This window comes from Solea senegalensis, linkage group LG12 (genome assembly GCF_019176455.1).
Source record: "Solea senegalensis isolate Sse05_10M linkage group LG12, IFAPA_SoseM_1, whole genome shotgun sequence".
Lineage (NCBI taxonomy): Eukaryota > Metazoa > Chordata > Actinopteri > Pleuronectiformes > Soleidae > Solea > Solea senegalensis.
In genome coordinates, this window is record NC_058032.1 from 16,363,555 (window position 1) to 16,377,260 (window position 13,706).

General features: G+C 43.3%; 1 protein-coding gene across 1 annotated transcript in view; it reads right to left on the reverse strand.

The window, feature by feature from the left end:
• tenm1 (teneurin transmembrane protein 1) overlaps positions 1–13,706 on the reverse strand; it is a 169,650-nt gene that overhangs the window by 25,651 nt on the left and 130,293 nt on the right. The window contains exon 23 of the mRNA XM_044040050.1: positions 123–277. Within this exon, the coding sequence (XP_043895985.1) occupies positions 123–277 (155 nt within the window). The remainder of the gene's footprint in view (positions 1–122; positions 278–13,706) is intronic.

Below are 13,706 nucleotides of genomic sequence, written 5' to 3' on the forward strand. Positions count from 1 at the left end.
TGTTTTTCCTCAGAACGAGGTAAGAGCAACTTCAACGCCGGGGATGAAACCTGTTTCAGAGGGAAAAGCAGTGGCTCCTGCTTTGCAGCATCCACTTAAATTGCACTGCATTATTAGCTTACCTGGCTGATGTCCATGCGTGAATCACAGCTGAGCGGCTGCGTCGACATCAGTCCGTTTGAGCCAATCACAGTGGAGAGCAAACCCCTCTCATTAATCTTCTGGATGGTGGTGCCATCCACAAAGTAGACGACGCCTCTCTTATCCACCGCGATACCTGGGTGGGAGGGAGAGAGAGAGAGAGAGGGAGAGTGAGGGAGGGAGAGTGAGGTTTTGGAGAAGTCAGTGAGAGCGTGAGAGCGTGGATGCGAGAACAAAAAGGGAAAAGTTAAAAAAGAAAAGGGGGGTAACGACAGTTTGAGAGCGAGAAGAGACAAGACAAAAAGAAGTGGGAAGGAGTGAGTTAAGAGACGGTAGAAAAGTACAGTGGAGAGAGGAGAGGGCTTTGGAGAGGCATCCAACTCAGTTAGACATTCAGCTCAGCAAGCGTCTGTCTTATCAAAGGCGCTGCACCACAGAAATGTAATTATATTTCCATTCCAGAGCCCACTAAAGGGATTAGAACAATGCAACTGGAGGAAGAAGCTATTTGTCACATTAGATGTGAGCGGGGGGCTGCAGTGAACTTTTGACATTTGACGCTTGTGTAAATGTACATTGTAAGTGTGCCTCCATGAGTGTGCATAGCGTCTGTATGTGTGCATGCTCTTTCCCTCTCACCAACACATGCTTCGTGAGAGGCTTTGGCTAACATACACTTGAACTGTCCTTGCTGTGAAGGCCCTGTAGTAGACAGTGAGCAGAGAGAGACAGAGAGTAAGTATTAAAGGTCAGGGCAGACAATGAATCATCTGTTATGTATGAGGAGCGACCTTCGTCTTCATCTAATCTCCATACAGAGAAAAGCCCTTTGACTCCACTCCTCAGCAATATAATTCCAAGACCAGACAACCCTCACCTCTCATACGATACGCTGCCAATCCTCCTTGATTGTTCCTTCTTAGCGTCAGTCGCAATACGCCATATTTCACCATCGCTATCTGTCATCAGTGCATGTGGCTCACGACTCTGCCATTTAAAAGACATTTTGTTTATGGTTTATCATTAAATTGCCGTGGCTTAATGATAAAACCATAAACAAAATCACACACTCCGATCAGCCACAACATTAAACGAGGTAACTGGTTTTGTTTATCTCAAACACGCCTTGGGGGACTTGATGGAGACAAGCATCAATCAATCAAAGAACTACAAGCTGCAAAGAAATACTGTCTGCAACAAAATATACCATAAATATAACATGACAAACAATAGCATGGAGGAAAGCAAACCCCAATATTCACTTTCCTTTTACCTCTGTTTTGCTCTCCACTTACTCCTGAGGGAAATATCTGGGTTTGTAACTGTTCAGTGCTCCACTATGTTCAATTCATTTGGCTCTTGGAAAGTAGTTTGCAGTTGGTGTATTGTAGCTTTTGTTTTGGGGGGAAAAAAAACAACCTGCTGCAGCTGGAAAACAGCTCATTTAAGTGAGAGACAACCAGCACGTTGACAGCTGCATGTGGGTAATTAAAGCTCAGCAAGGGAACATGTTTTTTGCCATTTTTGATCAATAATTTCCAGCATAATGTAAATCAAGTGATCTGAGAGGGACCTAGACTTCGGCATCTCATTCATGCTCATGTGACAACAGACTATGACCAATCAATGGGCAGTTCAGAGAGAGAGAGGCTGCTTTTAAGTGACTGCTCTACTGTCCTGCCAGTGGAAAGTTATTCCACATTAAAGCCAATAAAAGTGGAATGTTTCGAACATGTTGGGATTGCCTCAGGTCATATGACGCTTGTGCATCTGTTTGCGTTGCTCTAGTGGGAGGAGGAGGAGCTAAACAATCAAGAGTCAATAATTCGAGTGGCGATCCTGCCTCCTACAAATTGAATTCAAAATAATAAGATGAATGAAACAGAAAAGACGTTTTCAAAATGACAGAAAATGATTATTTTTTCAGCCACCACCTCATAATCAAAATATATGCAACTCATAAAATGAAACGGAGGAAACCGAGAGGGGCTGGGACCAGTGATATTTGATTATGTTCCATAAAATTAATTACAGTGACTATCAGTATTGTTGTTCATTAAAGTTCTGTCGGTTGACTGAACTTTAATTCTAGATATAGCAAATCTGGCTGCTTTCCCAACACTACTCACAATAGATAGAGTTTAGAAAAAGATTCAGAGCGGCCTGACCACGGTGAAGAGCCAGCGCATCATAATAAAAACGGACACGATGCAGCACCAACTACTCCTCCCTCATTCAGTCATCTTGTCTCATTCCCTTTGATTTTCTTTCCCATTCTGTCAGTCTTTCACTTTTCAAGCCCTGTCATCATAGATTACGTGGGGATGAGTCTGCGCTCCCTCGCTAAGCCACATGGATAGAAATCTTCGCCGCTCTTTTCCCCAGGCAGCACTAAGGTCTCATCCTCCTTGACACACAATAGCTTTATTTACAGGTGGCTTCATTCAACATGTGCACACCATGCACAAACACGTGCAGACAAACATGCAAACATGGCACGCCGCCAAACACTACAAAAAATGTCCTCAAAGTGAGCAACCCTGGAGCGACCCTGAAAGCCATAAATCTTGCAGGTGGAGAGGAGAGGTGGGCAGGAGGGGAGGGCCAGGGTCAGTGTGTTTCCTCCAGAGGCCAGAAGGTGAACTGCAGAGCACTCCCTCCTGGCCCCTTCATCATCCCTCTGACACAGACAGATTACAGCACCCATCCCTGCCCCCCGCAACCAAGCAACACCCGTTCTCTCCTCCTCTAGCATCCCCTCGCTCTCCAACCTCACTAACTTGATCTTCCACTGCTCTTACTTCCCTCTCCTTGTTTTTTTCTTGTTGTCCTTCGCTTTCTTTTTGCTGCTGCTCTCCTTCTGTCCTGCAAGTGCTAATCAAATCTGTGGCCTTTGACCCTTCAGTATTGTCTGGGCTCCGTCTCCCTCTGTTGGGCCAATTCTTTATTCTGTCTCTTGTTCGTGTCGGCTTTGCCATTTCTCCTCCTGTCACCTGGCATTATGCAGGAAGGACGTCTGAACCCACTTAGGTCTAAAATTCAGCACAGTCTCCCAGCTTTAACACCATCCGCTGATTCTTCCTACTTTCCTTTCACTTTCCCATCCGTTCCTCTTCCTAGCATCCTAAAACTGTCCCTGATCTTAGAGCTCATAAATCCTGCACAAGGACACAATGAGGCAGCCAGGACTCTCTCTCAATACTGATTTCTGTTCTCTCCCTCTCTGTCCCTGGATATTTGTCTTTCTTCTCCCCTGCTTCGTTCCACTGACATCCATCCTAATTTCCCTCTGTTCTTTCTTGCCTTTATTTGTGAATTCTGACACACTCACAGACACAACAATGAAGAACGGCCGCTATTATTGCTATTATCGCGCTTGTAGCTTCTTCAAGAGTATTTTGCCATGTTTATCAAAAATATGGCAGATTAGTCCACATTCTCCTTGTTATGGGATGGATTCCCTGCTGTTGTTGTGAGTAAAGCTGTGTGCTGGTTAAATAGTTGCAAATGCTGTAGGACCTCCATACACTCCACAATAGACACTCACAAGACATGAAAAGATTTACTGTTTCACCCTGGATGGACCTGGCACTCTGATACTCATATTTAGAAGCTGGCAGACACACCACTGGAGAAGTAATTGAGATAAATCACAACTCCAGAGGGGGGACGGACATTTGGCTAAAAGCGGGCACGGATTTCATCATAAAAGAAAAGCGAATTAGACTGAGTTGCATTGACCTTGGAAAAGAGAAAAGAGGGGAGAGGAGACAAGGGTAGGGTGGCACAGCGATGCAATTCACATTCAGCTCAGATTTTAGGAGGAGAGGGGAAAAAAACAGCAGAAAAGAAAAAGACAGAAAGCACAAAAAGAGGTTGGAAAGAGGAGGTGATAAGACAAAGAGACATGATGAAGAATTGCTTCAATTAACTACAACAGGCCTATCACTCTCAATCAAAGAATCTCTTTGTTCTCTGTCCTTGTCAAAAGAATATCTGTTATAACGGCCCCCAGTGGCACTGCAACACAATCCAATCTGATTAATGCCTCGGAGAGAGGGGTCTTAGAGAGCATCAGTGTTGATTACAGCTATTTGAAGAGAAGAGGCCACCAGGGATTTTCCAAGCAGAAAGCAAAGGAGAGGTGAGGAAAGGTGCAAGGTGAAATATAAGATGAGAGGGATTAATTATAAGATAAGTTGTGGAATGTGTATCTTATTTAGCAGTAGCAGCAGACAGCTCTATTGGCATACAGCAGCAACGGGATGAGGTGCCCTTCGTCACCCTTCGGCAGTAATTTCACCCTTCAAATGTTGACAGCAAAGCTGCTGAAACAGCTGCCTCTATGAATAAAAGCGAGGCGAGTTGTAAAATTTAAGAGAAAACAAACATATCATTGCCTGTCAGCTGGTGGAGCAACCACCTGAGTGCAAAATAAGCATGTAAGCATATGCTCTGCAAAGGAAAGCTATTTAAAGAATCTGTGAATGGAGGAGAGAGCATATATGTGTATGTATGGAAGTTCCATTTACACCTGAAACCATACCCACACAACCACAGCACATGTGCACCCAGAGTTGATGCATGCACACACACACACACCCACACGCGCACACACGCACGCACACACACACACACTATGCAGCCAGCAGCCTAAGAAACAAGTCATTCAATCTGCCCCAACATAACCCCAGGCTACGTGTTTGTTAGTGCTATGGAGTGACATATTATTACAGCATCTAAATGATGCTGTCTATAGCTGATTATGGCCTATGGCCTTTCTGTACAAAGTCACTCGACACGACGGACAAGTGAATGAGTGTATGTGGACAAATGGACAGTTTCACCTGCACAACTGGCTCCTGTGAGAGATTCTGGCTATAAATAAACTCAACCACATTGGCTGGTTAAAGCCAGGAGGCTTCACTAACAGCAACAGTCCAACAGTGAGTGAAACTGAACAACATCTGTTTCAAAGTCTTCAGCTGGCTTTTTATCATGTCTCCGTGAGGACACGCAACGCTGTTTGTATGCGGAAAAAAAATAGGAATACTTTGTGAAGTCGCAACGTGTGTGCAAACCTGCGTCGCACCGTGCATGCCTGCGTGTGGGTAAAGTACGGTGAACAGACAGGGCATGCCAGATCGCCGCGTTGTGTGCGCGTATGACTCCCACACACCCATGCACGCACCCACGCAGGCTTTTCAGATGACACCGAGGGAAGGAAATAAACCCGCTCACTCAATCTCAGCACTGTGAAATGACACTTTGCACCACACTGCTTTTGTGTGCGCACAGTTTGGGTGCGAACACGACTGTGCTCCGATTAGTGTGTGCATTTGAAGGTGTGATGTAATCCACCCTTATACGCTTTCATGCTCTGCCATCATTCACATTAAATACTGCACTGTGATCTATAACACGTAATACATAATGTACATGAACTGTAGTACTCTTAATTTACTTCAAGTGCTGGTTTTAATTGATCTTATTTTCCCCTAACAAATGCTTATCAATCAATACAAGATGGCACCACAAACAGGGACGGGCGTGTATTTCTAGTAGATCTGCAGAAATAATTCATGCATCTTCTTAATTATTCATTAAAGCCCCATAGAACAGACAGTGCCTTGGTAATTAAGTCTGAATCAGCGACTGTGGCTCATCTAATTATGAAGCACTATAAGTTTGTTAACATATTAACCCGCATTAATTAATTATTGATAGCCGCCTTTATTTTGTGCTGGTAGTTCCCGTCTACACATGTAACTATGAGGCGAGACTCTGAGCATGCAGAGAACAGGGGATTTTTGCAATAGTTGGATGCTAATTTTTGTGCAGATAAACATTCTTTTTTTTGTGGAAACATGTGATGTGGCAGTAATTGCCTTGTTTGATAGCAAAGGAGAGATCCAAAGCAATCACAGAGGCAGCAGACAAACTCAATTATAAAAGCAATTGAAATGCTTTAAACTAGAAAACTCCATGAAAGGCTGAGGGCTTTGGATCTGCGCGAAGCGTCTGAAGATTATGTCGCACTGTTTAGAACATCAAACAAACACAAGGAGGTCTATCAATAGAGGTTCCTTTTCCAAACACGCCATCACAACAACAAGCCATGGAGGCTGTGAAATTGAAGAAAGAAGAAATGGGATCAGATGGGAGGGAAAGAAATGCTCTAACGACTGAAAAAGTGGGAAAGAGGCACTAAACTACTATGGATTGCAAATCTGTGTACGCAGCAAAACAACGTTTCCCACATACAGTACAAAGACATCACAGAAAGTGAGCCTAGGGCATTTCCAGTACAGTGTTTATCACAAATAGCTGCCTCTGCAGCCATTTTGCATCCACATTCTCCAAAAGAATTGTGAGATTGCTTCTTTGTTCCTTCTTTGGTCTGGCCATTGGCGTAGTAGAACGCTGCAGGTGATAATGGTACCCAGGTGCAAACATTTACTGGCACTGCTTTTATTCCTATCCTCCTGCTCTCCTGTCCTCCCTTTCACACAGGCAGGTTCAAATGGACTGCCAAGCCAAACTGTGCCCGCCACCATCACTCTTTTTATTCATCTTTCTGTCAGTGTCTTTAAAGAATCAAGATAGAAACGACCTGCATGGACACAAGTTCACTATCTTCACCCTCATCACAATCCTCTCCACTGCTCCTGACTGAGACAAATGCTTCCATCTGTATTTGTGTGTGTGTGTGTGTGTGTTGGCCATTCACCTCAAGTAAATGCAATTTATTCCTCCACAGTGGTAAAGAGCCACTCCTCCTGTCACCTTGCCAGGCTCCCAGTGGAGGTTGACAGGCTGGCTGCCAGCAGCGACGACCATCTCGACCAGTTAAAGGGACACGCGCGCGTCACATTTCCCATGATCACGCTGACATTGTCAACCTGACATTCTTTTAACAAGGCACCCATAACTAACTCTGCATCAAATCAGTGGGAAAAGCAGAGAAGGGCAAGGGACCCAGAGGCTGTCAATCAAAGACAAGCCTGCACGGGCACACGGACGCGCACAAACGTAGCACCTTTGATGCACGGGCTCAGCCTTTGGCCTTGAGCCTGCATCTCTTATTGACTCAGGGCTTCATTACACACACAGTGAGCTTCAGTAATCTCTCTGAAGCTTCCTTACACACTCAGACTACAAACAAGGTAGCTGTCAGTCCGCAGTGTTCTGCCTGATACATTACTTGAATGGCAGCCATTTTACAGGTAAATTCTTGTTTTACGTCTGCATAAATCTACCTCTACTAAGCCTTTTGACTCTATTTACTTAAGTCCTCAGTAAATCTTGGCAGTTTGTTGACTCTGTCCTCCCATGCGTCCTATCCAAGTCCTCTTTTGACCCATGTCCATTAGCACAGACAAACCACTTGCTGAGATGGATCCTGTTTTACTCCAAGACACATCCATTTATCTGGTACAAAACAAAGCCACGGCAACATGACATGGAATGAAAATGAGGGTTCACTAAAATGAGCCATCGAGCACTGACATCACGCTTGGATTGAACTATTTGTTTGATTGTGTGCTTCTCATTATCATAACTAATGCAGCTGGTTCAAATAATCAAGTTTTATTATATTAGCAGCATTTCATACCTGTTTATGTTCTTGCTGGCAAATTAACCCTTTAACGCTGAGAACAATTCCAACAGTTTCTGTTGCACGTCAAAGCCAACATGTGGTTATTGCGGTAATTTCACTCGCGCTGTTGCAGGAAGCTGGTGAATCAGTGTCTTTGTCACCAGAGAGGAGAGAGTTGTACATATTACACCTGTACAGATTTTCCATTTTTTGGCCTGATTTTGGACATAGAGACAATTTTATTCACAATACAATCTTATTTTAAATGTGTTATATACTGTTTAACTTTCACATTTAACACACAAAATCTGGTGTTCATGTACAACTTAAGTGTTTTTTAAAATGTTTTGTATTATTTATTTTAATTTAACATACCAGTACATTGTAAATAACTGGCAGATATTGAAAGTCATTCTGGAAAAATGGGCAAAAACACTTACTCACAGGATCATTTTCTGGTTAAAATCAAAGCAAAACAAAACATGTTCAGACTGACATTTTGAGACTAAGGGTTAAATCAATCAAATTTAGATCACATATAACTTGTAGATTAACTTGGCTTGGCAGTGAACGTATTTTCAGATTTGTTTTTAAGATCTAGGTACTTCACACTCTGAAAATATAAAACTCTTCAATCCACAGAGAAATCCTCCCAGTCCGTATCCAAAAACGGTGCCTAAATAGAAGTCATAAAGACTTTGTGATATCACATTGCAACAGCTACTGCTCTAAGCTATGCCCCCAGCATGTCCCACCTGGTCCCACGTCCGAATGCTAACCTGTGATCTGCTTCATTTTAGTCTGTCTCTTTGTGCTTTGTTTGGTCTCTTTGATAAACCTCTCAGCTTTTTTCGTACTTTTCTTTGTGCTATTCATTTGTAATTCTTGGATCACCTCTGCTGTTTCAGTTTCCTGTTTCATCAAACACGTCTTTTATGAGACACTGGGACTTAAAACCAGTTATCATTATGGCTATGTGTGTGTGTGGACTGCAAACTTAATCACAAATAGGGAATAAAACTGTCTACTGTCTGAAGATGGCACTTTGGCTTTGTTTCCATAATTGCTGCCCATACATACAAAGCATATTTCTTCCATACCTTCCCCATGTATGCTTTCATCCACTATACCTAATGTTACCGCTGGTCTCTCATGTGTAGTGCCAATGAAACCTCCACCTGGTCCAGTGGTCATATGTTTTCCCAGCTGCCAAATAAACCATTTCACTGCAGAAGTAAAGTGAGCTGGAGGCAGGAGCCTTGGACTCCATCAGTAGTGATGGTCACTGCAACCCTGTCAGATGATTCAAGGGCCTTCACGGCCTTCACAGTCCAAGTCATCTGTCCTGGTCCATCAGAGTGGGTCATTTCAATCATGACTGATCCCCTTTTTGCATTTGCCAGTGAGTTTTGCCAAACTACTACTGTTGTAGGCCACAGTCAGCTGTGTGTGGTTGGTCTGACAGTGCATCGTTCAGAGAAGTCTGTTACTAAAGTGTAAAATGTTAAATCAAGATGCACAAGTGATGATGACAGTAGTTACTATAGCAATGACTGGAGTCAAACTTTAGACTGCAGTTCTCCTGACACTGGAATAAAACAATCTCAGGTTATACCTGCTCTGTCTTCTGGCGATGTGGACTTGTTGCTTCATTCCCCAGTTCAGTTCAGTTTTTGAAAGTGACTTCAAATTGACGTAACAGGGAACTTTCGGCATGAATATGCAAAAAATGAGTTTCCTTAAATTTGTCTTCAAGAAGAAACAGAATTAAGAGTTGGACCATTTGAATATTTCCAATTTCCTTTTTTTTTAATCAAAGAGAATGAAATCATGAATCATCAGAATTCTTACTGAAGATTAACACATCCTGGAAAACGGACTCTCTCATGTGTCACAATGTAATATAGCGGAACAGGCTTAACAAACTTTTGTAGAGGTGATTGAATAGTTTTGGGAGTCCTGCTGCTGTCAGGCAGAGTGTTTGGCTGTCACAAAGTCAGCAATAAATGTACAAACACGACGTGGGCTGTATCTCTGCAATTCTTTCTCCAATCATGTAAAAAGTGCTCACTGGCTGGACAAGTCCCTGAATTACCTGTGCTTTACTTGATGTTTTTCCTCAGCCCTCCAGATTTGCCCCTGGCAGCTTTATTATTAGCATTAGTTTTGGGAGAAACGAGTCTCTGGCAGATTCTCATATTGTGGCTGCTCAGTGACGCACACAAACTATTGCCAATCTTCTAATTATCGTGGACGCTGCAGTGACAGAACAAGATGTGGTGGAACGACTTTTCTCTGTTTTGCATTATCACGGAGTATGCTGCTGTTTGCCTTGCTGTGTGATTAATTCATGTGTGTATCATTAATGCAGGAATGTCCAGGGGCAAAGACAAAGGCCCGGTCAATGTGAAATGAGACACGGGGGCAGGCTGGTGAAAACCGCGTACACATACAGCATGCACACGCTCACACATAAACTAAATCTTGGAGACAAAAACACAGTGTGACTTATCTGATGCCCTTGTTTTGCGAAGTAGTGCTCTGTTTAAACCAAGAGAAACAATGATCGTTGACCCTCAGAGAGGGAATGCAGCCACAGGGCCAGTTTAATATGCAGATGAGGTGTGGGACTGGCACACACTGCAGGATTTAGCTCTCTCTCTCTCTTTATCCATTTCATTCACTCCCCTGCTCTCACTTTCCTCCCATTCCTCATTTTTCTCTATTAATTTCATTTTTTTTTCTGTTGCACTCTCTTTCTCTCTCTCTCTCTCTCTCTCACACACACTCTATTTCAGTTGTGAGCTCCTTCTTTGTCTCTATCAATTTAATCCTCTCCTCCTCTCTCGCTCTCTTTCTCTATTTTGTTAGACACAACAATCACTCTGCCCTAAACGCTATGGGAGCCAGAGGTAGAATAACAATGGCATATTCTTTCCAAAGTTAAAACACAAAGCAGCTGGCACAGAAGGCTGCACAGCCTTAAGAGATCTTATAACTTCACTGCTGCAGCCAGCAAACACAGCTTGGTAAGTGGCAGGATTGGGGAAAGTGAAATGCAGGCTGCAGTGATAAGAGCTGTGCATTTACAGCACACAACCTCTCATATATGAATCCTCTCCTGGAGGAGAAGTGAGGAGGGGGATTGCTGACAAAATCATATGCTTCAATACTGATGGAACAAACTGGGGAATGCTCCTAATCACACTCACACCCTAAATAACACTGGCAGGTGACCGGTGTGCGAGGATATCCCCGAAAATTCGGGTATCTCTAACTTCAGATAACAAGTTAAAAATGTAACCTTAAAATCCTGTTTGAGTTCAATATATACAGCCTAGAGGCACTTTAGATCATTTGATGTAATTACTGCATTGTCCAGCAGAGGGCGCTGTGATCATGACTTGGCCTTATCCACTGTGACCGCACTCTTAGCCCAAAAAGAAGACAGTGAGGTTTTTATTTCTGTGAAAATGGAGGACAAGCCGTGGAGGCTTTTTCTTCATAAATAACAAAATATCTGAAAACATTTGATGGTATAGCACGTCACATAATATCCAGACCATGGCTTTTGGAAAAAGCGACACCCCTAATTCCTAATTTGCTTGCATATATATTTTTAAATAAACCAAAAACACAACATGCCTCTACCAAGCAAAACAAAAACAAAAGATACAAACAAGCCCTGTAAAATTAATTGCCCACAACTTCATCTCCAGTAACTTCACAGTCAACCACATGCAGACAAACAAATAAACACATCAGATAACATAAAAATCTCATAAGTAATCTGCTTATGAGGGCTTGAAGAACATTTGAAATGCTTGATTCATACTGATGAAACAAACTGGGGAACGTCACGCCATGTTTTATTTATCTCCCTAAATGAGACCTTGCCCAGTGTGAGATGATATTAAATATGTATATGTCATACATTCTGCTTATACGTTAACCATCAGCCAAGATGGATACTGTTTTAAAATGACGCCTGGCTATGAGCAGTGATGTGCCATGTGAGGCAAATTTACCCCTGGCTGTGTCTCTCCTTTTTAAACTCCCTGACTGTTCAACATGCTAATGTCCGCGACCAGCTTTAAACACCATACTGCTTCATTTGTCACCCCGGCCCTGCTCATGGCATGTAGTAGCTGTGAGGCTGAGTGAGACGGGGACAAATGTGTTGTGGCGCTCGGTGTTGGGGAAGATAGAGATGGAAAAAGAGACAAAAAAAAAAGCACAGGAGAAGAGAAAAGAAATGGAGTGAGGGAGAGGCTATTGGGGCAGGAGGGAGAAATGTGGTAGCAGCGTGTCAGCTTCTGATAAGGGCATTAGTCTGCCCCCTGTGGGTCAGAGTGAGAGACCAACACTGCAAGCACTAACACACTCACACACACACACACACACACACACCTCTCTCTGTGGATGTCAGCTTTGCTGTTTGGGACTAGTCAACAAAAAATAGATAAGACCTGCACATTGCAAACAAACAACTAAACTCTCCTTCACTGGAGTCACTCTAACGTCCTCTGTCCAAACCGACACATGAAACAGAGAGATGTTTTTACATTCATGCAACCATCTTTACATATTAACACACCCAAGTACAGGGATTCAAGCTAAAGCTTTCGGGTCCCGTGGGACTGGAGACTCTTTCATGTCAGACATGAAATCCTTTCTAAATGGAGCAAGGCCGTTTATTTACCGTGCTAATTGACTGCAGAGCTGCATGTGGAGCCAACTCTAAACAATGCCCCAGATCTTGTATTCATAAGTGAGCGTTGAAGGACACAAGATAATCCCTGCATCTTAAGCTTTGGAGAGACTGTAAAATTGGGCAACAACAGTGTGCTGAATAGTGCTGTAACACTGTTGGCTAAATGAAAATTATGGATTACTGTGTAACAACCGTTTGCTGTGTTGTACAATATTGTGTGTCACAGCAGGCCAAATGCAGCTATGTCAACAGTAGGACACATGGATGAATCATCAGAGCGCGAGAAGGAAAAACGAAGGAAGCCTCTAATTTTGAAGAGGACACAAGACAAAGATCAATGCTGCAGAATCACAGCTTCAAAAACGAGGAAAAAAGAGAAATAGAAGGACAGATATTTCTCTGTGAAGTCTACCACTCATTACCATTGGTAAGAGGCTGCGAGAAGGAGGAGGAGGAGGAGGAAGAGTGCAGGTTGTGGCAGATGGATGACAGGGAACCAGGGACTCCAGGCAGAAATCTCCAGAGGCTTTATGAGACACCGGTCACAGAGGAGAGTCTGAAGTGCAGTAAGTCAAAGAGTATAAAATACTTGACTGTGAGAAAAGGAGTCATGGGACAGAACAATCTATTACAGAGATGCTGCCCTGCTCTAAAGTACAAGTGGCGCATGTGCTGGGAAAATAGTCTTAGAATTGTCCGTCAAATTCTAACAGGAATCCATTTTCATCTTCTTTTCTCTTTGCAACTAAAAAGTTAAGGGAGAAATAAGAGATCTGCTGTCCCATTCAAAGCTACTTTATATGTCGAGCCAGTGACATGTGAAGAGTGGAGTCACTTCTGCACTACATTTGTTTATTGTGCTCTATATTGACTGGCTGTCTGCCGCCAACATCAGACTGCACATGCACGAGCAAGCGTGTGTGAGTGACAGGACAGGCCATCGAGGACTGTGGGTAGAGCTTGAGTGACAGCCCTGTGGCTAAATCTCCTGTGCGACCTGGGGACCAAGAGTTGGCCCCGTGTGTGGGGGTGTGATTGGTGAGGGCAGTAAAGTGATTATTTCCTCTTCCTTGCAGCACATGTTTTTGGTACAATGCAACCCCCGGATGTCCTATTTTCCAGGCTTTTCCAGACTACAGTATATGATGTCAGCCATACAGTGACCTGATTCCACACAAGCTGGCTGGTGGAAACATAAAAACGTAATAATAATAATAATAATGATGTATCCTGTACAGTAACAGCATGTTA